The sequence below is a fragment of the Thamnophis sirtalis genome, unplaced genomic scaffold, assembly GCF_051295495.1.
Source record: "Thamnophis sirtalis isolate CommonGarterSnake01/CBP01778 unplaced genomic scaffold, rThaSir2_p1.2 scaffold_4, whole genome shotgun sequence".
In the NCBI taxonomy this organism is placed as follows: Eukaryota; Metazoa; Chordata; class Lepidosauria; order Squamata; family Natricidae; genus Thamnophis; species Thamnophis sirtalis.
This window is the reverse complement of record NW_028261384.1, coordinates 118,943,047-118,965,858: the sequence shown is the minus strand read 5'-3', so window position 1 is coordinate 118,965,858 and position 22,812 is coordinate 118,943,047. Positions and strand designations below refer to the sequence as shown.

Here is a 22,812-nt window from a genome sequence, read left to right as displayed (position 1 = left end):
TTTCCTTATCTTGAAAATAATATAGGAAAATCTATCCGAGTTAACCAGATGGTGGATAATTGATTAAAAAAATTAAATGTAATTTTATATTAATGGCTTCAGTTAAGAAGCCTGTTTTCTGCATAAAAGAAGGAACTAGAGCAAAACGTAGAGATTGGATATACACATCTGCATAATAGATCGTGCACTTAACTGAATATTATGCAAATCATCGCTTGTTAATGGTAGATTACTTCTGAATAAATATAGTTGCATTGTTGGCTTATTAGCCAGTTAATGCATACTTTCCTTCGAGTAACACAAACCAGCCCAGTAATTAATAGCATTTTCTTCTTTGTGGTTATATTTTCAAGCAGGTATGTTGGTGCCTGACAAACAGACATCAGCTTTCACTGAAGTAACAAAAATCCATCTGCAAAAGAGGCCTAAGGCCTATACAAGCAGGAAGTGTGGATTTATGCTCCTTTGTGTGTCTCTGGGTATTGATGGGTAGATGCGTTTTAGTAGCTCTAGCAACTACTTAATGTGCACATTAAAGAACAGCTCAAGTCTTTTTGTTTGTTCCTCTGAATTCAGAGAAGTACTTAGGATTAGGCCTTAAAACAGTGGGAAATAAAGTTTAAATTAGCCTTGATACTGGGCAAATTAAATCATTATTTGTCTTGTTTTAAAATTAGTCCACTTTGACTCAAACCAAGTCATTTGTGCCTGCACAGTAAATAACAATTCACCCTTTAAATGAACCTTTGTATACTGGGAAGTGTTCTGTTATTGTTTTTTTTCTTCAGAAACCAATCAGGAATTCTTCTTTTAAAGAAGTGAGGCGAAAAAAAGCTTCCTAAAAACAGAAAATTGCTTTGTACATCACTGTTAAGCTTAAGTAAAACTTGAGAGAGCTCCTAAAACAGGATAGGCAGGAAGTTATTTGAGACAGTTGGAGTAGTGTCCTCTATATAATTTATTGTAGATCAAGAAAGCTTTATAGTTACCTAGTTTCTGAACGAAAGCTAGGTTTACCTCATACAGCTGGCTAAAATGTGGATGGTAAATTTGTGTCTCTGGATTTTCACATAACCATGTTTAATTGAATAAATAGTGTTATTTACACAACACACTGATCTATAAATGAATTGATTATATTTTAGATTAGCAAAAGTGAATTTGGGCATTTCAATAAACAATAGTACAGTTAGCCACGGGTTAGCATATTATGTGAGCACAGCCAAACCATGTTAAAGCACTTTTCCTTTCTGTTGCTTTGGTTGAGGAAAACCAGGAAGGGCTTTTTCTGCAAAATGATCTGATAATGGAGTATGATATTACGGTAATCACAAATACATGGTCTCAGACGGCCCTGCATTTTTATGTTTATTCTCATCTGCCAGATGCTTCATACTTGACTGTCGGTGATGAATCTATAAGCTTTTATAAATATAGAATGGTTTGGCCATGTACTGTTTCACTAAGTAAGCTTCCCATTAAAATTTAGAATATTAGGAAACCACTAAATTGTTTAATAGAGTAGATGTAAGTAATTTAAAATAAAGATGTAAGTAAGCGTTTTGATAAGCAAAGTGGGAATCTGTAGCAAAATCCCCCATTCCTAAGGTTCCTAGGGCTTATCCCACAGAGTATCATTTTCCAGTCCAGTGTCCTCCAGATGTGTTGGCATACACTTTCATAGTATCTACTATGTGCTTACACAGTGTTTTTCATCCTTGGCAATTTTAAGATGTGTGGCCTTCAACTCCCGTAGTTCCTCAGCCAGAAGGACAAACACCACACTAACCAAATTGCCTGTTGATGGACAAATCACTCCGTTTTCTGAACAAAATCCTCCTTTCAGCCAGGTTTTTTTAAAAAAAATATAGATCAGCTTTCTTGCTCAGCCTTTTCAAAGTGTGGGAAAGCTCTCAGGATTTTCTGCTACAGCCCATACCGGCTGATGATGAATCTTGGGAGCTGAAGTCTTAAGATGGCTGTGATGATGTTAACCTGAATTTGCAAACTAACTCAAAGGAATTGACCTGACTTCCTAGTGAACCTTTTCAACAGCAGTAACGTGCAAAAATTGGCAGGTAAAGCTGGGAGAAAAGAGAGATCAACACTTGGTAAATGACAGCAAATGAAGCTGCTCTTAATGGTCTGGAACAACTATTGGGGAGATAAAGGGGAGGGGGAGGGAATGAAAGCGTAGCTCTGTTCCTCCAATGGCAGATTTCATGGTCTACTCTCCACCCAGGCTTCCTGTAATTAGCAGGACTTTCATGCTGCCTCTCAGCAGAGAGGAAGAAGAGGGGTTTGCAGAGCAAGCAAAAGTGCCCAGTCTGGTTGAAACCGTAGCTGGGAGGTTCTTATTTTGCAAAGACTGATTTTAGAGGTATAAATACGGTTTCCCCCTCCCATTAGGTGGAAATTTAGCTACTTGGAAGTGGCAGCTCTCTTGCCGGGCTCCCAGAACACACCAAACTAAAACCAGGTTTTGTTTTTTGTTGATTTAGTCTGTTGGGTGAACCAGGAAATGTGGTTTGTAAAACAGTCTTATACTTTTAGAGCAGGGGTGGGGTGGGAGGTGGGCAGTCTTTTTGTGGCTGGCGCTATAATGGGTTAGGTGAGAAGCACAGTAGCTGGAATCGGGATTGTGCTATACCTATTTAGTCTGTTGTGTGTATTATTTACTTAACACCTCGGAATGGGAGAGAACTGTGATGTGTATTTCTGGTAACTGCAGTCAGAGGTGACTAATGGGGCTACTAAGAAGGGTTGTGGGGGGCTGTGAAAGTCTTGGGATCTCAAGGTTACCCATTCCTGATTTAATGTATTAGATGCAGTCATGTGTAAGGTGTGGGATTTTAAAAAAATGGAGGGGGGAAGCTTTCCTTCTGTTTTCCTTTATATTTTTGTTTTCTTTCTTAATGGATTATGAAATATAGCTTGATTATTTTTAAAAGAAATGCTCCCGTGTTGTTTCCTAATCGTTACCTCCAAATGATTTATGAAAACTATATAGTAAGACTTTTATGTAAGATTAATTACATTATCATATATAGTATACTAGAGTGTAACTCTGAAATACAAATGTAAGAGGCATTGACATTTATTTTTACAGCAGAAGGAAGGGCTCAGCCTATCTTTGATAATAGGCTTCCTTCCTCTTATTGATGTAGAGATTGCTGGATTGTGGCCTGTCCTTCACTAGTCCTCAAAACCTTGGGAATGGGGTAAACATTGGCAGTAGCATCCATTTATCTATACTTACAAAGAATGCTAAACATAAGTATTTCATATTTTAAATTTCTTTCTGCTCACCTCCCAAAAATGGAAAAGCTTTCTGAATTGTTTTCTACAAGTTTTATTTTTTCAACATTTCTGGAAAGTTTACATCCTCAGTTTGCTAAGTGTGCATAATTGTAACTTATTTAGTAAACCAGGGTTAAGCAAGCCTTTATGTATAATGTGTGAATGTATCTTGTGCTTGCTTTATTATCCATTCTTTTTCTTAACTCTGTAATTTGCTTCTGAGTAGATATGAGTGAAGACAAAATGCATCTAGGTCTTTGATTATCAGAGGTTGTGGTCCCTGGTCTAAAATATGGCCAGCTAATTTGGCTTAAAATGTATGAGGCCAGTCACTGTGGTTTACTTATCGATCATTGTATTGCTAAAACTAAGGTTTGGCTGATTAGTAATCATGGCTTAGCCAGAACTTCCCTTGATTACTCAAGGCTTTGTACTTCTCTTTAAGTTTGGGCATTAAACCACTGTTTAGCCATAATTTGTGGAATAAACCACAATAGTCTCGGTTCTCACCACATACTAAGCTGTTTAGATCCAATTATATTTTGGTCTAGCACGTTGTGTACAAATTCATGTTCATGAAGGAAGGATTACCTGCATAGGATGGGGACAGAGATGGGAGAGCCGTTTTGGACTCGCAGTTCCCTTGATAAGTTTGGGATGGAATTTGGATATTAGCAGAAAGGGAAGGTGCTTGAAAGAACAATTTCAGGAAATTTATGCCAGGCCAGGTAGAGAATTTGGGGAAAGAAATGGAGTTCAGCAGTCCAGATTTAATCTAGAACAGAATGATAGGATTGGCTGATAATAGTATCTTCTGTATGTGCCTAAATCTACCAGATTTGAAAACTAGCAAAGCAAAGAGCACATAAGGTTAATCTTTTTATATACCATCTTTTAAGTTTAGGGACTTAAAAAAAACAGTAAGGGGGTCCACCTAATATGATATTTCTCCAAGTATAAACTTGTCCAGTTTATCACTTCAAGATGCTATTTTATTTATGCAATTGGCTTTAGAGCAAAATTCTGAGAACTAGACTTCGGGGTTTTCTAAAAAGAGAAGGAAAACATCAGCTCCGTGATATTTTGAGGAGTGGGGCACAAAATTTGTTCAGCCATGGGAGTTAATCCCTAATATTTACCAGTCTTTCTCCCACAGGCAGCTCATGGTTTTTCTTAGCACATTTTCAGTCAAGGAAGAGAGAGATGCCCCTTTGTGATCACCTGGAGGCTTTTCTCTTATCACTGTCAAGAAAGCAAGCAGCTGCTCATGCTAGTGACCGGAAGGCTTGCCAGCTTGATTCTCTGCCTAGCATGCAAAGCTTAACCTGCTTACTTTGGCATGGCCAGTGGCTTTTAAAAGCACTGAAAGCCTGCAGGGAGAAAGAAAAATACTGCAGATGTGAGGGATGGTGACCTAGATGTTATTTTGTGGGGGGGAGGAGGAGAAAAACAAACTACCGTTTTTGTTGCGCTCAGTTCTCTTACTCAATTGTATAACAGCTAGATTTGTGCAGAACACAAAACATGGTTAATTCAGAGTCAAGTCTGCTAGGTAATCCTAGGAAAAAATGGGTTAAGTCCATGAACCGTGGTTCAGTTAACTATGGATAAACATGTCTCAGAAATACATACTGCAAACCTCTCCCCCAATTGGCTGAGTTTGCAAAAAGTGTTGAACCATATAGCAGCCCGTTAACACAGCATGTTGATTAAGCCATAGGGATCTGTATAGATTTTCTCTCAAGCTTCCTAGCATGGAGGAAGGTGAGCATGGTTCCTCCTACTAGCCATATATTTTCTTACCTTTATAGGAAAGGAACCGGCTGGAGAGTAGGTCAACAGCAAGTGCCCAGGGGCCTCTAGGTAAGTGTAAGATTGATCTGCTTTCTTCAGAAGGCCCCAGGGCCTCCCAGCTAAAGCTGCTCTGCTGAATAGCTTAGACTAGAAATAACAGTGGCTTGTTGATGCTTAAGATGTCCTTCCTGTTCCAGTTTTGTATATGTACTCAAGGTATGGCTTTCGGTTGAGATTCCTTTCATTTTCATCCTTAGTTTGGTTTGGTTTTCCAATTGAGGAAACGAGACATTTGAGAGGTGCAAGCAACTACAGGTAGACCTCAACTTACAACAGTCCATTTAGTGACTGTTCAAAGTTACAGCGGCACTGGAAAAAGTGACTTATGACCATGCTTTTGACTGTTGCAGCCTCCCCAGGGTCACGTGGTTTACATTCGAATGCTTGACGACTGGTTCATATTTATGACGGCTGCAGGGCCCCGGTGTCATCTTGTGAGACCTTCTGACAAGCAAAGTCAATGGGGAAGTCAGATTCACCTAACCATCAATTACTAGTTTAATGACTGAAGGGATTCATTTAACAGATGTGGCAAGAAAAGTTGTAAAATGGGGCAAAACTCACTTAACAAATGTCTTACTTAACAACATACATTCTGGGCTCATTTGTGGCCGTAAGTGGAGGACTACCTGTTCTCCATTTGGCCTTTTGCGGGGCCATTTCTAAAGCCCAAGTGAGATTTATTGAGGAATGCAGCCTGGGGGATGTTAGGGAGGCCAATGGCAGAGCCTCTTTTCCACTCGGGGCCTGTTTGGATCCGATGGCTTAAAGAGACACAAGAAAGGAAAGGGACAGTCTCATTTTAAGGGCTCAAAATTGGCCACTAGGACTGAAACGGGGGATGGGGCGGCTCTTTTTCTTCCTTGTGTTTGTACTTCTGAAAAGCATTGCCTCACATTCCAAAACCTCAGGATAGGCGATGTTGAGAAAAAAAACCAATGCGTTGTTTTAAAACATGGATGTCCAATTCTGGTAACTTTATGACTACTGGACTTCAATTCCCCAGCCAGCATGGAGAATTCTGGGAATTGAAGTCCACGGGTCTTTAAAAGTTGCCATAGTTGAACAAACATGGTTTGACAAAAGTGAGCAGTTGAAAATTGCAATGTTGTTTAAATCCTCTCCAAATCTCTCCTACCTAGATATGCCCTTCTTCGGCCTTTCCCGTTCAGGCTCTTATCTCTGAAGGAGAGAAAAATGCTTTCAGCACCTCTGGGGGGAAAAAACAACCCTCTCTGTTTTTCCTACCCTCTCTTCTTCTTTTCTTTGCAGACATTGGAGGAGGAGAGCCTACAATTTCAGGAGGAGTCTGGTAGCTTCTTTTTTGACTGGCACATTTCATTCAAAGGCATAAGCTTTTGTGAGCCCTAGTTCAGGCTTTTTAATAACATTCATTCTGAAAACTTGCTACCAAGCTCTTCCTGATATTTCTCTCTCTCTCCCTCCCTCCCTCCCTCCCTCCCTCTCTCTCTCTCACACACACACACACACACCCACACCTTTTCTTTGCAAACCTTTCTATTATTCAGGTAGATGTTATGGATTTTATTTGGGGGCGGGGAGGGAAGTTCTATATCTTTAATTGGCAAAACCCCATGGAGAAAAGATTTTCCGGACATGGAAAGGAAAAGTACAGGTAATCCTTGACTTACAACCACAAGTGAGCCCCAATTTTTGTTGCTAAGTGAGACTCATGTTAAGTGAGTTTTGCCACATTCTACGACATTACTTGCCACAGTTGTTAAACGAACCATTGCAGTTAAGTTAGTAAGATGGATAATAAGTGAATGTGGCTTCCCCATTGACTTTGCTTGTCAGACGTTCACAAAAGTTTGATCACATGACCCCAGGACACACTTCAAGCATCACAAATAGGAGTCAGTTGCCAAGCATTTGAATTTTGATCACATGACCATGGAGGTGCTGCAACGGTCGTGTGAAAAACAATCACAAGTCACTATTTTCAGTACCATTATAACTTTGAACGGTTACTGAATGAACTGTTGAAAATTGAAGACTATACCTCATCCCTGATTTTCTACTTTATGCTGCTGTTTCAGAGTAGATTTTGGGGTATGGGGGAATGTAGAAGGAAAATAGCCTTAGGACACCTGGTTTTTCTTTGCCTTATTTTTTGTAATTTTTTTTCTGCTTGTTCTCCTTAAAAGTGTCAACGCTCTATAAAGTATGAAGAGAGCCCCCCTATAGTGAAGGAAACATGGCAGATAAGAGGAAGCTACAAGGTAAGCTCCGTGGCTGGGCTAGGAGCCTGGTTGTGTAGCAGAAGAGCAGAGGGCCTGTTCACTTAGACTGGCGCAGAAGAAAGAGACGGGCATAAATTTAGCAAAAGGCAAACAGGATTCTTTCTTTGAATGCCTGGCACAGGATGCTATATTTTCCAAACGAGTATGGGATGCGATTAGGGAAGTACGAAAAGAGTTAGGTTTTCTGTTGGTGTAGGAAATCACTAAAATGGGGGCAAAGGTGTTCGAATTTGGGAAGAAGGAGAAACAGGCAGCGTTTCCAAATTCCGATTGTCTTTCTCTTCCCCTTTTAGGCTTCAGGGAAGGTATGAATCTTTTAGTTCCTGTGATTGCTTTCAACTAATTTATGTTTTGGGACAAACCCCATCCCCTTCTTGCAGGTGAGATCGATCGGTGTCTCAAAAAGGTATCGGAAGGTGTGGAGCAGTTTGAAGATATCTGGCAGAAGGTGAGGGCTGCTGTTGTCTCTCTGCCTGGGTTCTGTCCAATCTCCTTATTATCACCCCACGTAGTTCCTCATCCTAATTTTATTTTGGGGGACAGAGGATCAGGGAGAGGAGAGGAGGTTTCCATTTGGCTCCCGCTTTTCCTCCTTTATCCAGTTTGATTTTGCCCTCCACTTCTTCCATGACACTGTCAACTCCAGCCTTCATCACATCTTGGGATTTCCCCCCCCCCTCCCCTCTCTGCTACAGCTCCATAATGCAGCGAATGCCAATCAGAAGGAGAAATATGAAGCCGATCTGAAAAAGGAGATTAAGAAGCTCCAGGTAAGAATGAGCCAAGCTTCAGTATTCTTTGACAACCCAATCTCAGGAGATTAGTTATGGGGAATAGACTTAAATCCAGGGAAAGGCAGATGGGAAATGTCGTCCCCAAAAGGCTTTTGTTGGATAAGAAGAGGGGATGAGCAGTTTATGAAGTTGCAATGCAGTGTTTGCATTCCTCTGCCGGAGACTGAACCAGAATTCCTCTGTGTATCAAAGGGTCTTGTGAAGCTCCAAGGAAATCAGGGAATCCAGGCAGTTCAAATGGGTATAAATATTTATTGCAAGCTTAAGTGATGTCTGCAAGAATCTGAACTACAGTAGATAAGAGTCATAGGAATTCAAGGTGGGCTGGACATAGATCGTTTGTGGACAGGAAGGGATTCATGACCGATGACATGCTTGACCCCTCCCTCGGGCTTAGCCCGGTAATCTATAGGCCTAGATCTGTGATGGCAAACCTATGGCACGCGTGCCAAAGATGGCACATAGAGCCCTCTCGGGGGGGCACATGCACCGTTGCCAGCTGACATTCTGGATTCTGTCGCACGCATGTGCACCAGATAGTCCAGCATGCATGCGCATTGGCAAGTTGCTCTCTTCTGGGTTCTGGTGTGTGCATGTGTGCCGGCCAGCTGGTCTTCGAGACCAGCTGATGTGCCAGAACCCAGAAGAGAGGAGCTGGCTGTCGCACGCACACACACCAACCAGCTGCTCTCTTCTGGGTTCCGGCACAATCATGCACTTGCAAGCACAAGTGCTCCAGTTTTGGCACTCAGTGCCGAAAAGGTTAACCATCACTGTTCTAGCAAGCTATGTTGAGTTGCTGATGGCTTGACTTGTAACAGACGAAAGTGAAATCCGATAGTTACAGGTAGTCCTTGACTTACAACCATTCATTTACTGACTATTTGAAGTTACAACAGCACTGAAAAAGGTGGTTTAGAACGGGTCCTTGTTGCAGCATTCACATGATCATGAAAATTTGGACTCTTGGCAGCCAACATGTATTTATGACGGTTGCAGTGTCCAGGGTCACATGATTGCTATTTGCACTCCTCCCAGTCAACTTCCAATAGACCAAATCAATGGGGGGGGAGCTGGATTCACTTAACAACCATGTGATTCACTTGCAGTGATTTGCTTAACCATGCACAAAAGATTGCAAAATTGAGTATGACTCATTTAACTGCCTCGTTTAGTTGTTAGTTAAAATTTCTCTCCCAGTTGTGGTCATAGGTTAACCACAAGTAGTCCTCGACTTATCACAATTCATTTAGTGACTGTTCTAAGTTACAACAGCACTGAAAAAAGAGATTTGTGGCTGTTGCAGCATCCCTATGGTGACATGATCAAAATTCAGACGCTTGGCAACTGACTCATCTTTACGACGTTTGCACTGTCCTGATGTCATGTGATCACCTTTTGCAACCTTCTGGCAAGCAAAGTCAGTGGGGAAGCCAGGTTCACTTCAAGCTAGTAACTTGACAACTGTAATGATTCACTTAAAAACTGTGGCAAGAAAGGTTGTAGAATGGGGCAAAATTCAATGAACAAGTATCTCGCTTAGCAACATAAAATTGTGGGGTCAATTGTAAGTCGAGGACTGTCTGTACCTGTATAGCAGAGGGGTACAGAAATGAGTCCATACTCATCCTTTATGTTTGATCATTTCTGTACTCACAGGCTTTCCCTAACCTGAAGACACACAGAAGGGTTGAATTTTGTATAATTACTAACCACCATGATCATTGACTGGCTGTGGATTATGGAATTTGAATTTGATATGTCTAGAAGGCACTAAGTTGGTAAAGACTATTCTAAAAAGTTTCACTGTTATGGGTGTTACTCTAGGATTAGTCTCTGCTGGAAAGATCTAGTGATAAAGGGAACAGAATTTGATCATGGAACTACTTTTCTCTTTCTGCAGAGATTGAGGGACCAGATCAAGACATGGGTTGCATCCAATGAGATTAAAGACAAAAGGCAGCTAATAGACAACCGGAAACTCATTGAGACGGTAAAAATTCAAACTGAGAGAAAAGAATCTACTAGCTATTATGTGTCAGTGCTGAGCAAAAATTCAGGTGAAATGGATGTTTTTCAAGGAAACTCTGTGGTTTTGGAGAACTAAATGAACCAGGTTTAATTTTGTCCAGTCATAGGTTTAATTCTTGCCAGCTTTTGCATTTAAGTCTTCTTGATATTTTTATGCTTAGCTCCTCTTTAACAGTGTTGCCATTGGCTGCTAGCAGTGTGACCTCATAAAGGTGAGCCATCTGGCCATCTCACTTATTACTTAAGCGGAGTAAGTGATAGAAAAGGGGTTCTGTGGGGAGCCCAGGACCTTTTTCCACACAACCTTCCTTAGAGTGACAACATGGGATAGACGGTAAGACCTTCTTAGTTTAAGGGTTTAATTGGTAGTGCTTGTGGAAGGTTTTCTAAACTTTGAGAGTGGAGACTTCGAAATAAGAGACTTTGCAAGGATCAAGCTGTATCTTGTATTTCCTAGGCAACCTGAATCAGTAGACATTTTATACATTTTCTTTTTTTTCCTGGGGTTCTTACAAACCTCCCTGTTGTATTTTTCTAGTGTCAAATCTAAGCATTGTAATTAAAAAGGAGTGATGGTGCTCATCAGTATCTGTTTGTGGGGACAAATATGCATTTTTAAGAGCCACGGTGGTGCAGTGGTTAGAGTGCAGTACTGCAGGCTACTTCTGTTGACTGCCAGCTGCCAGAAGTTTGGCAGTTTGAATCTCACCAGCGGAAGGTTGATTCAGCCTTCCATCCTTCCAGGTCGATAAAATGTTGCCCCAGATTGTTGGGGGGCAATATGCTGACTCTGTAAACTGCTTAGAGAAGGCTGGAAAGTACTATGAAGCGGTATATAAGTCTAAGTGCTATTCTATTTGCTGCATCGTTCATGATTCGGGATTGTTCTTCTCTATGTTATATGGCTCCAGTGGTGGGTTGCCAATTTTTTTACTACTGGTTTGGGCATGCTCCTACCCGTGCAATGCTTCTGCGCATGTGCAGAAGTGGGTGGGCAGAGCATCCCGCCGACGCTACTATCGGTTTGCCCAATCCGGGCCGAACCAGGAGCAGCCCATCTCTGCATGGGTCCATGTGACACTGCTTTGGGTATTTGTGGACAATATCTACTTGTTACTAACTTTGTGACTGAAAATGTCTTTTTGTGCCTCACTTATGTATATATAGCCATCAGTGTCAGTATTATGTAGAAGCAATTAAATATTAAAATACTGATTTTAAAAAGCATTTGAATTGACAACCCGCGTTCCTGTTGGGGAACCATTTTAGATATATTTCCTTTCCTAAATGGAGAAGCAGAAAGATAACGAGCAAGAAAAAAAAAAACTATAAGAGCAGGAGTGACCTCTGACTTCCTGCTGATTTTCTCGTTGAATTTCTTTGTGGGAATTTGGTGGGGAGCATCAGAAATCTTCCTTTTTTCTCTCCCTTTCCTACTGCTCCCGGGTGGGAGAAAGAGCAAGGGATTGCAAGACTGGTTGGGAAACTGTCATGAAATATAAAAAAATATAGATCATTTGAGTGCAGCAGCAGCCAATAGCACTGAAGCAGCTACAGTTTCCCAAATGTCAAGGTCCTGGGCCCCAGATTTTGGATACATTCTATAAATTAGCCCATTTGAGGTACTTAATTGTTGCCATATGATGCATCGTTTTTGCCCAATTAGAGGGCATGACCTTGAGTAGCAGCTAGATGGGCGTGGCAAAACCATTCTTTTGATACTTTCAGCTAGGAAAAAAATCAGTCCCACTATAGTAGTAGCACCATGTTAATGAGATTCACTAGTTTGGGCTGGCCTGCTTATTTGAATAACTCAACATTGTAGACAAAACAAGCTTATGAATTTTGCTAAGGAAGTTACCACAACAGTTCAGGAGCCAGGATTTCTGTATAGGAAGAAATAGAGTGAGTCCCTATTCTGAATTCAAGGATAGGCAGTAGAATTTATCTCTGGACAAGATTCCTCAGCAGGATTCCCTTCTGGGTTTTTTGGAGCCAACTTTCATCACTTCCAAGCAATATCAGGTTAAGGTTGGTTTTGAAACTTAACCTACAAGGGGTAATCAAATAGATCAAATTAAGATGCAGATAAAAGCCATTTTAAATGGTCTGAGATCTCCCTCTTCTTTTAATCTGCTCTGTAATCTTTCTAATTGCTGCTTCTGCTTCTCCTAAACTGGTTAGGAATTTCTCCAACTGATGGGAGACTGCAGAAATCCGCATCCAATTAATCCTGTGTCCCTCCCCACAACCCAACATTTCTTCCCACCTGTTCAGTGATTTTCAAGCAACCAGACTGGTCACCATGAGGGGAGAAGCTGTTCAGTTGTAAAAGAGAAAATGAAAGGATAGCTTAATAGTCATCTTGGTGGCTTAAATTTTCCCGAGGATGTAGAATTTATGGGAGATGCAATGAGATGCAACCACCACCTCAGACTCAAGAATTCATTCTGCAGATTCATTCATTCTGTCTTTGTGGTGACTTTGCTTATCCTGAAACAGAGCCAGAAGTTAGTTGCAATAGAAGAAAATATCTGTCGGTCAGGGTTGAACTGTGGGGTCCTTGGTGCTCTCTGAGCTTGGTTGATTGCTTGTTTACAAATGTTTCAGTACCCAAATTATGTAGATAATGTTGATGTTACCTAGTTGGGCAATGAAATGTCTGCAGGCAAACAAACCAAGTTCAATGAGCACCAAGGAGTCCAATATAAATTAATTTGTTCTGCTGCCAAATACAAACAGTGGCATTGCATATGTTCACCCAAATTCTGAAAATTCGAGAGTGGTGGAGATATTACATATGGAGGAGCCCTATGATTTGACCATAAGCGTTTTGGGGTTTTCCCACCCTCTTTTCAGATAGAAAATGGTGGTTGAAGTTATGTTCATCAGAGCACATTTTTTATTTTATTGCAGTGTAGACGTGCATTTCAAATGATCGAATGCTGGAAAATGCCTGCTAGGGGCTGGATTCTGAGGCCCCCCCCCCTGGGAACTGTTTCCTGCTTTGCGTTAACTCACGGAGACTTTGTAATCTCTCTTTCCAGCAAATGGAGCGGTTCAAGGTAGTGGAACGTGAGACCAAGACAAAAGCCTACTCCAAAGAGGGGCTGGGCCTGGCCCAGAAAGTGGACCCAGCCCAGAAGGAGAAAGAGGAAGTTGGGCAGTGGCTGACGGTGAGAACTAGGAAATGTTGGCTGGATTGGATGGCAAAGCAGCTTCTGGAGAAAGCGGGGAGCAGAACTCATTTTGTCCAACCTTAGACTGAAAATGTAAAGGGGTCCATCTTAGAAATTACTTATGTGACTTATCAGAAGTTACTAGATAGGGTGAAGAGCATCTCGAAACTCTACAATTTGCAGTGGTTGATGGCCCAAAGGCAGGGGTCTCCAAACTTGGGAACTTTAAGGCTTGTGGAATTCAACTCCCAGAATCCCCCAGCCAGTCTAAAAGAGCCCTTTCCCTTATCCCCTCCTCTAAGGTTAAAATCGAAGCCAGAATTTTTGTCTTCCAAGAAGGAGACGCTTGTGGATATTTTGGTTGCTCAATACCAAAAAGTCTCATGACAACCTGAAAAGAAATTCTCTTGCCTGAATAAGGGAGAAGTTCTGGTGGTGATGACCCTTGGCTACATAGACAGTTGCACAATTAGAAGAATGCAGCCATATCTTTGAACTCATTGAATGCAGAATAGAGGTTGAAGCTGGCCATAGAATCATAGGGCTGGGAAGGACCTTGGAGGGAGCCCAGAGGGAGTTTCTCCAAGTCAATTCACAGGAGTTGTCAGTAACCAGTGTAGTTTGGGGAATAGATTTGGGGGGCCATGCTGTTGGAAAATGGCGGTTTGTTAACAAGTTTTGTGTCTCCCATCTCTTGGCCCACTGATTTTTATTTTAACCAAAATTTTATTTATGTACGTATTAATACTATAAAATACAGAAATACAAAAAGAAAATAGTGGGAAAGATAGGCGAGGGAAAAGTGTGGGGAAAAGGGGAAAAAATGGTGTTGACTTCTAACTTCAATACTGTAAAATAATAAATTAACAGCATCAAACCTCAATTTCTTTACTTTTAGATAGTAGTGTAAACTAGCCATTTCTACAACAAAAAAAGTCTAATCAGTAGATATCTAATCAGTAAAATCCAAAGTCAATGTTTCATATATTTTTCCCCACTGGAGCACAAAGTTCAGAAGCAGTTTTCAAGCAGAAAGAAAAGTAGTTGTATTTTTGTCTTTAATCAAGGAGGTCAGTTTGGCCATCTCTGCTAACTCCCACCAGCTTCTGCAACAGTTTATCCACGTGGGGCTCACTTATTTTTTTTTTTTTTTAAAGACAAAAAAAGACATTGCTTCAATTATTATTTGATTTGAATTGCAACTTGGCCTGATTTTCTAACAGCAAAGAAGCAATTTATGAGGGCTGGTTTCTGTTCAAGCTTAGAAATTGGGGGAAATTGAAATATTTGGCTGTGAAAGTGGCGCCTTACAGGATTTATCTTTGTTTTGGGCGTTTTAGTGTGCTCCAGACAAATGATAGCGCCAGTTAAACACAAACTTATGGAAATCCTTCCTCAAATGCAAGAAAAACAAGCCCAAGTAGCATTTGTGTACAGTTTTTGTGCACATATGTGCACAATTACTCATTTATTTACATATCGCACAACTCAGTCATGACCCTAAATGGTTTTCCGAACTTAATGGAGCAGAATAAATAAAAGTAGAGTCAGAAGGAATGACTATGCAGCAAGGACTGATAATGACAATAGTAGCATCTCCAGTTAGCGTTAATATTGGACCCTTCTGGGTATAGATAATGGAAAGAAACTAGTTAGGGAGAGCTGCAAGATCTATTGGCGAAATAGTTCTTTATGACTCTTAGATCCTGGCATTGCCAAGCTAATTAATGCACATAGCTTGTTAAGAATACCATCACAAACAACTGGGAGGGAAGCTGGTTGCTTTTAGTAATACCTAATTGTTACCATCTGTGCTTTCCTCATTGTATATTTAAAGGAGAAAGGGAAACACTGAGATCAGGAGCAAATTAAATGAAGAAAACACAGAAAACATTCCCTCCCCTCCACATATATACTGTTCATGTACGTACATATAACCAGAAATGGTAGAAAACAATAGCCCAGAAAATAAGAAGTCTGTTGCTGGCATTCAGAGCAGCCCAGTGCCCTGCAGAAGCCTCATTAGGAAACAGCCTCTGCCATTCAAGATATCATTTCATCAGATCTATGGACTGTGGCCCAGGAAATGTCATTCTTAAAATAAATCAGATGGTCTTTTTAAAGACAGCCACCAGAAACACTTCTATTGTACAAATGTCTGCTCTATGCTACCCAGCAACTGATAACTGATAAAACATATTTTAGAAAATAGACCATAGGCTGGGAGTTGCCATATTTTTCAGAGTATAAGATGCACCTTCTCCCCCCCCCCCAAAAGAGGGTGAAAATTTGGTTGCGTCTTATACACTGAATGTAGCCCCACCCACCCACCGTCCCCAACCCTTTGGCCTCTGCCTCCCAGCAATTTACCTCTTTGCAGCAAAGGGTGCGGAGGCTTCAGTAAACTATAGCCGTGATGGCGAACCTATGCACACGTGCTACAGGTGGCACACAGAGCCATTTGTCAGAGCACGTGAGGCATTGCCTTGTCAACTGGCCAGCTGACTTCGGCCTTCTTTTGAGGCCACTTTTCGCTCGTTACCCCATATGCTCTCAATTTTTCACATATCTCCCAGAATTTCTGGGGCTTTCCAGTTGAAAATCCCTGTAGATTAATTATTATTTTTTACCCATTAGGTGGTCGGCAGTGATCTGCTTCATTAACAAGTCTAGTTTGTTCCTTTTTCCTGCATAGCTAAGTAACCTTGTCAGGAATGGTGTAGGGTTTCCTGCTTGGGCGGGGTGGGGGTGGACTAAATGACCTCCCAATTCTTGTTAATCTGTAATCTGGATAATGATCTCTTTGTCTGCTTCCTCTCTCCTCCCTCCCTCCCTCCCAGAATACAATAGACACCTTGAACATGCAGGTGGATCAGTTTGAGAGCGAAGTGGAGTCACTCTCGGTCCAGACGCGCAAGAAGAAAGGAGACAAGGATGTGAGTTGATGAAATGGCTCTTTTAGATGCTTGTGCCTACAGTGCATTGGGGATTAATGAGTGGAAAATCCAGGCATTTTGAGAGTTTGTGAAATCCTTTATTGATTAGATCCGACCTTTCTTTTCATTCAGGAGCTCAAGACAGTGTACTGGGTACCTCTTATCCCCCCCACCCACCCCAGCCCTGTGAGTTGAGCTGGGCTGAAGAGAGGCAGAGTAAATGGCCCAGGGTATTCCAAGGAGCTTCCATGACTGAGGGTGGATTAGAAACTGGGTCTCCTTGGAATCATTCCAATATCAGAGATGGGTGAACCGAAGGGGTGAATTGGCAGTCAATTTGCATTGCAAGTGGATAGCCTAAGTTTCATGTCTGAGTTGGACTTAGCATTTCAGAACATAGCATATCCAAAATTGGAAGTTATTTCAGAGGCATGTATTACCTGTCTTTTCTTTTTTTTCCCCAATAAGCCTGAGCAGTCAATAACATTTTTAGAGCCTTTTTTAGCATTGTGCTCTCCGAAGATTGGAGAGACAGGATTCCCCCTTCCAGGAGTTTTGCGACACCAACACATTTCGAGGTCAGGAAATGGTGCATTATAAAATGTGCATGTCCACATCCCAACCCAAAGACTAGGAATTCACTAAGTCAGAACTCAACAAGCCCCCCCTTATCGCTCAGCCCAGCGCTTCTTCTCAACCATGGCAACTTTTAAAGAGGTGTGGACTTCAACTCCCAGAATTCCCAGCCTGCATTTTAAAAGTTGCCAAGGTCGAGAAACACTGGCTAAGCGTGTGATCCAACCTGTCCTTCCCACGAGAAACAGAAGCAAGACCGGATCGAGGGCCTAAAGCGGCACATTGAGAAGCATCGGTACCACATCCGGATGCTGGAGACAATCCTGCGCATGCTGGACAACGACTCCATCAACGTGGACTCTATCCGCAAAATCAAGGATGACGTGGAGTATTACGTAGATTCTTCGCAGGACCCCGATTTTGAGGAGAATGAGTTTCTCTACGATGACCTCGACTTAGAAGACATTCGTAAGTGTTGCCTTCCGGGCGGACAGTCATGGGGGAGATGACAGTTGAAGTGGTTGCAATAAAATCACCATAGTTTCCCTCCCCATAAAACTCAGGACCTTCAAAACCCCTTATATTTTTCTCTTTCCCCGCAGATTCTCTTTTGCTTCTTGAACTGCAGCCATGATTATACAATCTCATTTAACAAGTGCATTCCATTTCAACAGTTGTTAAGCAAAATAGACACTGTGAATACAGAGAGAGAGGGAGAGAGAGGAAGGGAGGGAGATGTACAGTGTCCTGTGTCCAACCATTTCCCCCGCTTTTTTCGCCTTTTCACAGAATGGAGAGATTGCTTAAGCAAGTGATTTCTTGCTGAACTGCCTTTGTCCCCAACCCAGTATTTCCTAAAACATGCTAACTGCAAGTTAACTAGGCTCAGTTCTGTGACCTTAATTAGCTGATTAGAACCTGAAACTGACCAACTCTTAAATCAGTTTTACATTGATGACTTCCGTTGTCAGGCACACACGCTGGGAAAATGTATTTTTAATACTGTTTATTACCGTTGTACTTGCAAATAGTCGCCAACTAAGGTAGTTGCAAAACAAGGCATAGCTGTAATTTTTACTTATTTCTCAGAATTAATTTGTTTTTCCTCCAAGAAATAATTATGGGGTTTTCTTTAAACAAAAAATAGTTTTTTGCTATGAGCTCTCCTTAGAGAGCTCCTGAAGAGCCGAGGTGGCGCAGTGGTTAAATGCAGCACTGCAGGCTACTGCTAGATCAGCAGTTCAGCGGTTCAAATCTCACCGGCTCAGGGTTGACTCAGCCTTCCATCCTTCCGAGGTGGGTAAAATGAGGACCCAGATTGTTGGGGGCAATATGCTGACTCTCTGTAAACCGCTTAGAGAGGGCTGAAAGCCCTATGAAGCGGTATATAAGTCTACTGCTATTGCTATTGCTATTATTTTTATGTACAGGTAGTCCTCAACTTACGACCACAATTAAGCCCAAAATTTCTCTGGCTCAGAGAGTTGTTAAGTGAGTTTTGCCCCATTTTATGACCTTTCTTGCCACAGTTGTTAAGTGAATCACTGCAGTTGTTAGGTTAATAACAGGGCTGTTCGGTGAATCTGGTTTCCCTATTAACTTTGCTTATCAGAAGGTCACAAAAGGTGATCGCATGACCCCTGGACACTGCAACCGTCATAAATATGAACCAGTTTTCAAGCATCTGAATTTTGATCATGGGACCACGGGGTATGCTGCAACGGTCGTCGTAAGTGTGAAAAACGGTCATAAGTCACTTGATGCCTTTGTAGCTTTAAATGGTCACTAAACGAATGGTTGTAAATTGAGGACTACCTGTGTAAGAGTAAGTGTGATCCATGAAAGCTTTGCATAAGACATTGGTTAGCCTGCAAGGTGCAAAAAGATTGTTATATTTTACAAAATCTACCGTGGTTATTGCACTTTAAACATCTAGAACAGTGGTCCCCAATCTTTTGGGCACCAGGGAGGGTTTCGTGGAGAGAGGTTTTTCCACAGACCGGGGGTGGGGGTGGGGGAGGCATGATTTCATGCTGCCAGCATCCCACAGAGAGGGCTTTGCTTGTTTGCCTGGCCCGGTTTCTGGCATGCCAGACCCCAGGGCCGGTCCAGGTACATCCCTGATCTAGAATTCAAATATACTGAGGTAAGTTTTCTGTGGTTGCCTTAACTGGCCATAATGTTTCTGCCTGACTGCATAAGCGTCTCCCTTCATCTCCTCTTGCTCTTGGCCTTCCAGCACAGGCACTGGTAGCCACTTCCCCACCCAGCCATAGCCACATGGAAGATGAGATGTTCAACCAGTCCAGCAGCACACCCACCTCGACCACCTCCAGCTCCCCAATCCCACCCAGCCCTGCAAACTGCACAACGGTAAGGAGGGTCCTGGGTGAAGATGCTGAGGGAACATCCATGGGTTTGTGGGAACGAAGCATTCATGCATGAACTCTGATGAGGGCTTCCTTAGGTCAGCTTCCATGTTTACCCCACAGGAAGACACACTTTCCTGTGACGATGCTCAATTAGATGCCTTTGAGTTGCACTCGGGGCCCGCTGGCTTCATCCACTCACTTCACACGGCAAGATGTGCTTTGCCATTGCTGCCTTCTGGGGGATGCTTGTCGCTTAACTAGTCTCCTCGGTCTCCTCAAAGGCCCAGACAGTCTCCCCTCCGAATATGAAGCAGGGCTGAACTGGCTTCTCATCTTAAGAGAGTTGGTTAGATGCTGCTTTGTGCTGCGGTACTTAACCTTTCTTTTCCCTTTTTAGGAGAACTCTGAAGATGATAAGAAACGAGGACGGTCAACAGACAGTGAAGTCAGCCAAGTGAGTTTGAAGCCTGGGGTTCTTCATCTCGTAATGAAGATGGTGGGAGAGGCTGAAACACAGCCAAGTTTTGGTTAGGGGGAAGGGCCTGCGGACTCTTTTGGGGAGGAAGAAGTGTTGGGACTAGTTAGTTAGAACTAACGGAGCTTCGTTGTTCCTGATACAGTACAATCTAGTTTTGGTGTCGTGAGCCATTTCCTGAATTACCCCAGAGAAATTGCTCTGAGAAATCCATCCACTTCAGATCTCTTTGCATGTAGAAATACTGCCTGTTGAGGCACCGTTTCTCTCTTGGGCTTTCTTGCACCTGCTTCTACGAGCAAGGCGACATTAATGTGGGAATGCATTTCACCCGAACAATTCCATGTATGAATTTCAAAGACAGGTAGCTCTGTACTTGGGTACGACTGAAATGCTTCATTTGGCTATTTATGAGGAAGGATAAGGGAGTCAGAATTTGAAAATCCCTATGGTTTTGTCTTTGTGATAGGGGGGGGGAATATTTTTTGTAATTTTATTTGTTATTTTCTGGTACTCCTCACCAGCCACAGTTGAGACTGGCAACTGCGTCATAAGCATTGTGGTCATAAAGTGACACATCACATAAGTCCACCCAAGCTATGACGGCAGTTCTGACTGTGGTTGTTACGTGAATCCCCACAGTCGTTAGGCGTGATGTGTAACTGTGACTTGCAACTTCCTGCCGTATTCCCCATTGGCTTTGCTTGTCAGAAGCCCACTGTGAAAATTGTAATCCTGATCTTGGGACACTGCGACTTGTAAATGCATGTTGGTGGCCAAGCACCCCCCCCAAAAAAAAATACAAAAAACAATTATAATACATTACATCTATTTTCTTTTTTAATATTTTACTAATATTTATTAGAATAAAAACATTTTAAAAAATGTAAAGATAGAAAATAAAATGTCAAAAAATTGGGAATACCTAAGTCGACCGTGCTTATAGATTATCCCTGGTATAGGCTCACCTGCTTGAGCAGGGGGTTGGACTAGAAGACCTCCAGGGTCCCCTTCAACTCTGTCATTTTCTTAAATGACCATGGGATACTGCGACAGCCACAGGTTCTAGGATTAGTCATAAACCTACTTGTTCATTACCTCTGTATCGCTGAACGGTTGTCGAATAAGCAGTCGGTAAATGAGGACTACCTGTAATTGATTTGTTTTTAATCTCTTCCATTGTGTATTTGGTTTTGAGATATGAATGGCCTGGAGTCTCCCCCGTTGGATCAGAGAAAGTGGGGATTCTTGGGGTGGACAAATGAAAACAAACCTTCCATTCTCTGTTCTGCCTTAGTCCCCAGCAAAGAACGGTTCAAAAGGCCTCCACAACAACCACCACCAGCCTCCTCCCACCATCCCTCCCAGCTACCCGATGGGCGGCAGCTCCAGCACATCGTCCTCCCTGGGCAACGGGCCTGGCTCCAACAGCAATGGGGCCGTTGCTGGCAGCGGGAATGCAAGCAGCAAAGCTAACCCTCCGGCAGGGCATGCATCGACTACCCCAACCCCTTACGCGCAGGCTGTGGCGCCCCCACCTCCCAGCACCAACGCCTCCCAGCCCCGGCCTCCCAGCACCCAGCAGAACGCCAGCAAGCAGAACGGTGCAACCAGTGAGTTTGCTGCAGATGGGCCCCAGGGGGTATCAGGGGTGGCTCCTCTTTCGGGTTTTCCATGCTTCCTGGGGTGTAGAGCCTGCAGTCATGCTGCAGAACACGACCTTTAAAAGAAGCTTCTCCCCGTTGTTTGGGACACATGGATGAGCTTTTGCTTATACAGGCAGTCCTTGAGTTATGACCGCAATGGAGCCCAAAATTTTATGTTGCAAGGTGAGACGTTTGTTAAGCGGGTTTTGCCCCATTTTACAACTTTTCTTGCCACAGTTGTTAAGTGAATCATTGCAGTGGTTAAGTTAGTAACACGGTTGTTAAGTGAATCTGGCCTCCCCGTTGGCTTTGCTGGTCTCAAAAGGGGGATCACATGACCCCCGGGACATTGCAAGTGTCATAAGTATGAGTCGGTGGCCAAGAATCTGAATTTTGATTGTGTGACCATGAGAATGCTGCAACCGTCGTAAGCGTGAAGAACGGTCATAACTCACTGTTCACTGTCCTTGTCACTCTGGATGGTCACTAAATGAACTCCTGTAAGTCGAGGACTACCTGTATATCTTTGCTGTTACTTCCACGGTGAGCTCAGTATATGTGGTCCTCAAATTACAACTGTAATTGAGCCCAGAATTAACAGTTGTGGGTCATTGCAGTCTTAAGGCGAGACATCCACATGAGGCATCCAAATGAACAACTGCAGTCACTAAGTGAAGACCACCGTCATTAAACTAATCAATTTTCCCCAATGGGTGTTTTTTTTACTGAAAAATGGAAATAAACGCTGGAAACCAGCAAAAAATGTAAATTGGGTTTCATGTAAAGATGACCTGGCTGCCAACCCCCCAAAATGCCATCACGTGACCACAGGCGGAAATATAGTCATTGTAACTCTGACAACAGAGTTGCTCTGGGGAGGTCTGTTGTAATTTTAAATGGTTATTAAGCGGCCAGTCCTAAAGCTGAGGACTACCTGTATGTAGACCAGGGGTGTCAAACTCAAGGCCCGGGAGATGGATCCAACCGGTGGGATGCTTAGATCTGGCCCACAGGGCTGCCCTGGAAACAGCGAAGGACTAGCCCACGGGGTCTCCGCCAGCGAAAACATGGCTTGGGAGAGCCACATGCAGCCCTCTGGAGCTCCATTTTCACTGGCAGGGGGCTGCAAGGGGCTGTCCCAGCCAAAAATGGAGCTCGGGAGCCCGTTTTCATTGGCAGAGTGCTCAGGCCACCACAGGCACTCCTGACATGAGTGACGTCGAGCTGGCCACCCCTACCCCCACCCCAAAGTCGAATGCAACTCTGATGTGGCCCTCAATGAAATCGAGTTTGATACCCCTGATGTAGACTGTTGTTTTACCAATAGAGGACAATCTCCTGCAGTCTAGCTATCATCCAGGTGTGTGGGATTCAGTTCCTGTAAA

At 42.8% G+C, this 22,812-nt stretch overlaps 1 protein-coding gene across 1 annotated transcript in view; it reads left to right on the top strand.

The window, feature by feature from the left end:
• Nucleotides 1–22,812, top strand: part of CNOT3 (CCR4-NOT transcription complex subunit 3) — a 42,991-nt gene that overhangs the window by 5,693 nt on the left and 14,486 nt on the right. Inside the window, exons 2-12 of the mRNA XM_087713907.1 lie at nt 5,112–5,163; nt 7,323–7,397; nt 7,799–7,866; nt 8,114–8,188; nt 10,116–10,205; nt 13,291–13,419; nt 16,263–16,358; nt 17,183–17,402; nt 19,174–19,307; nt 19,704–19,760; nt 21,079–21,394. Of these exons, the coding sequence (XP_087570033.1) occupies nt 7,373–7,397; nt 7,799–7,866; nt 8,114–8,188; nt 10,116–10,205; nt 13,291–13,419; nt 16,263–16,358; nt 17,183–17,402; nt 19,174–19,307; nt 19,704–19,760; nt 21,079–21,394 (1,210 nt within the window). The 5' untranslated portion in view covers nt 5,112–5,163; nt 7,323–7,372. The remainder of the gene's footprint in view (nt 1–5,111; nt 5,164–7,322; nt 7,398–7,798; nt 7,867–8,113; nt 8,189–10,115; nt 10,206–13,290; nt 13,420–16,262; nt 16,359–17,182; nt 17,403–19,173; nt 19,308–19,703; nt 19,761–21,078; nt 21,395–22,812) is intronic.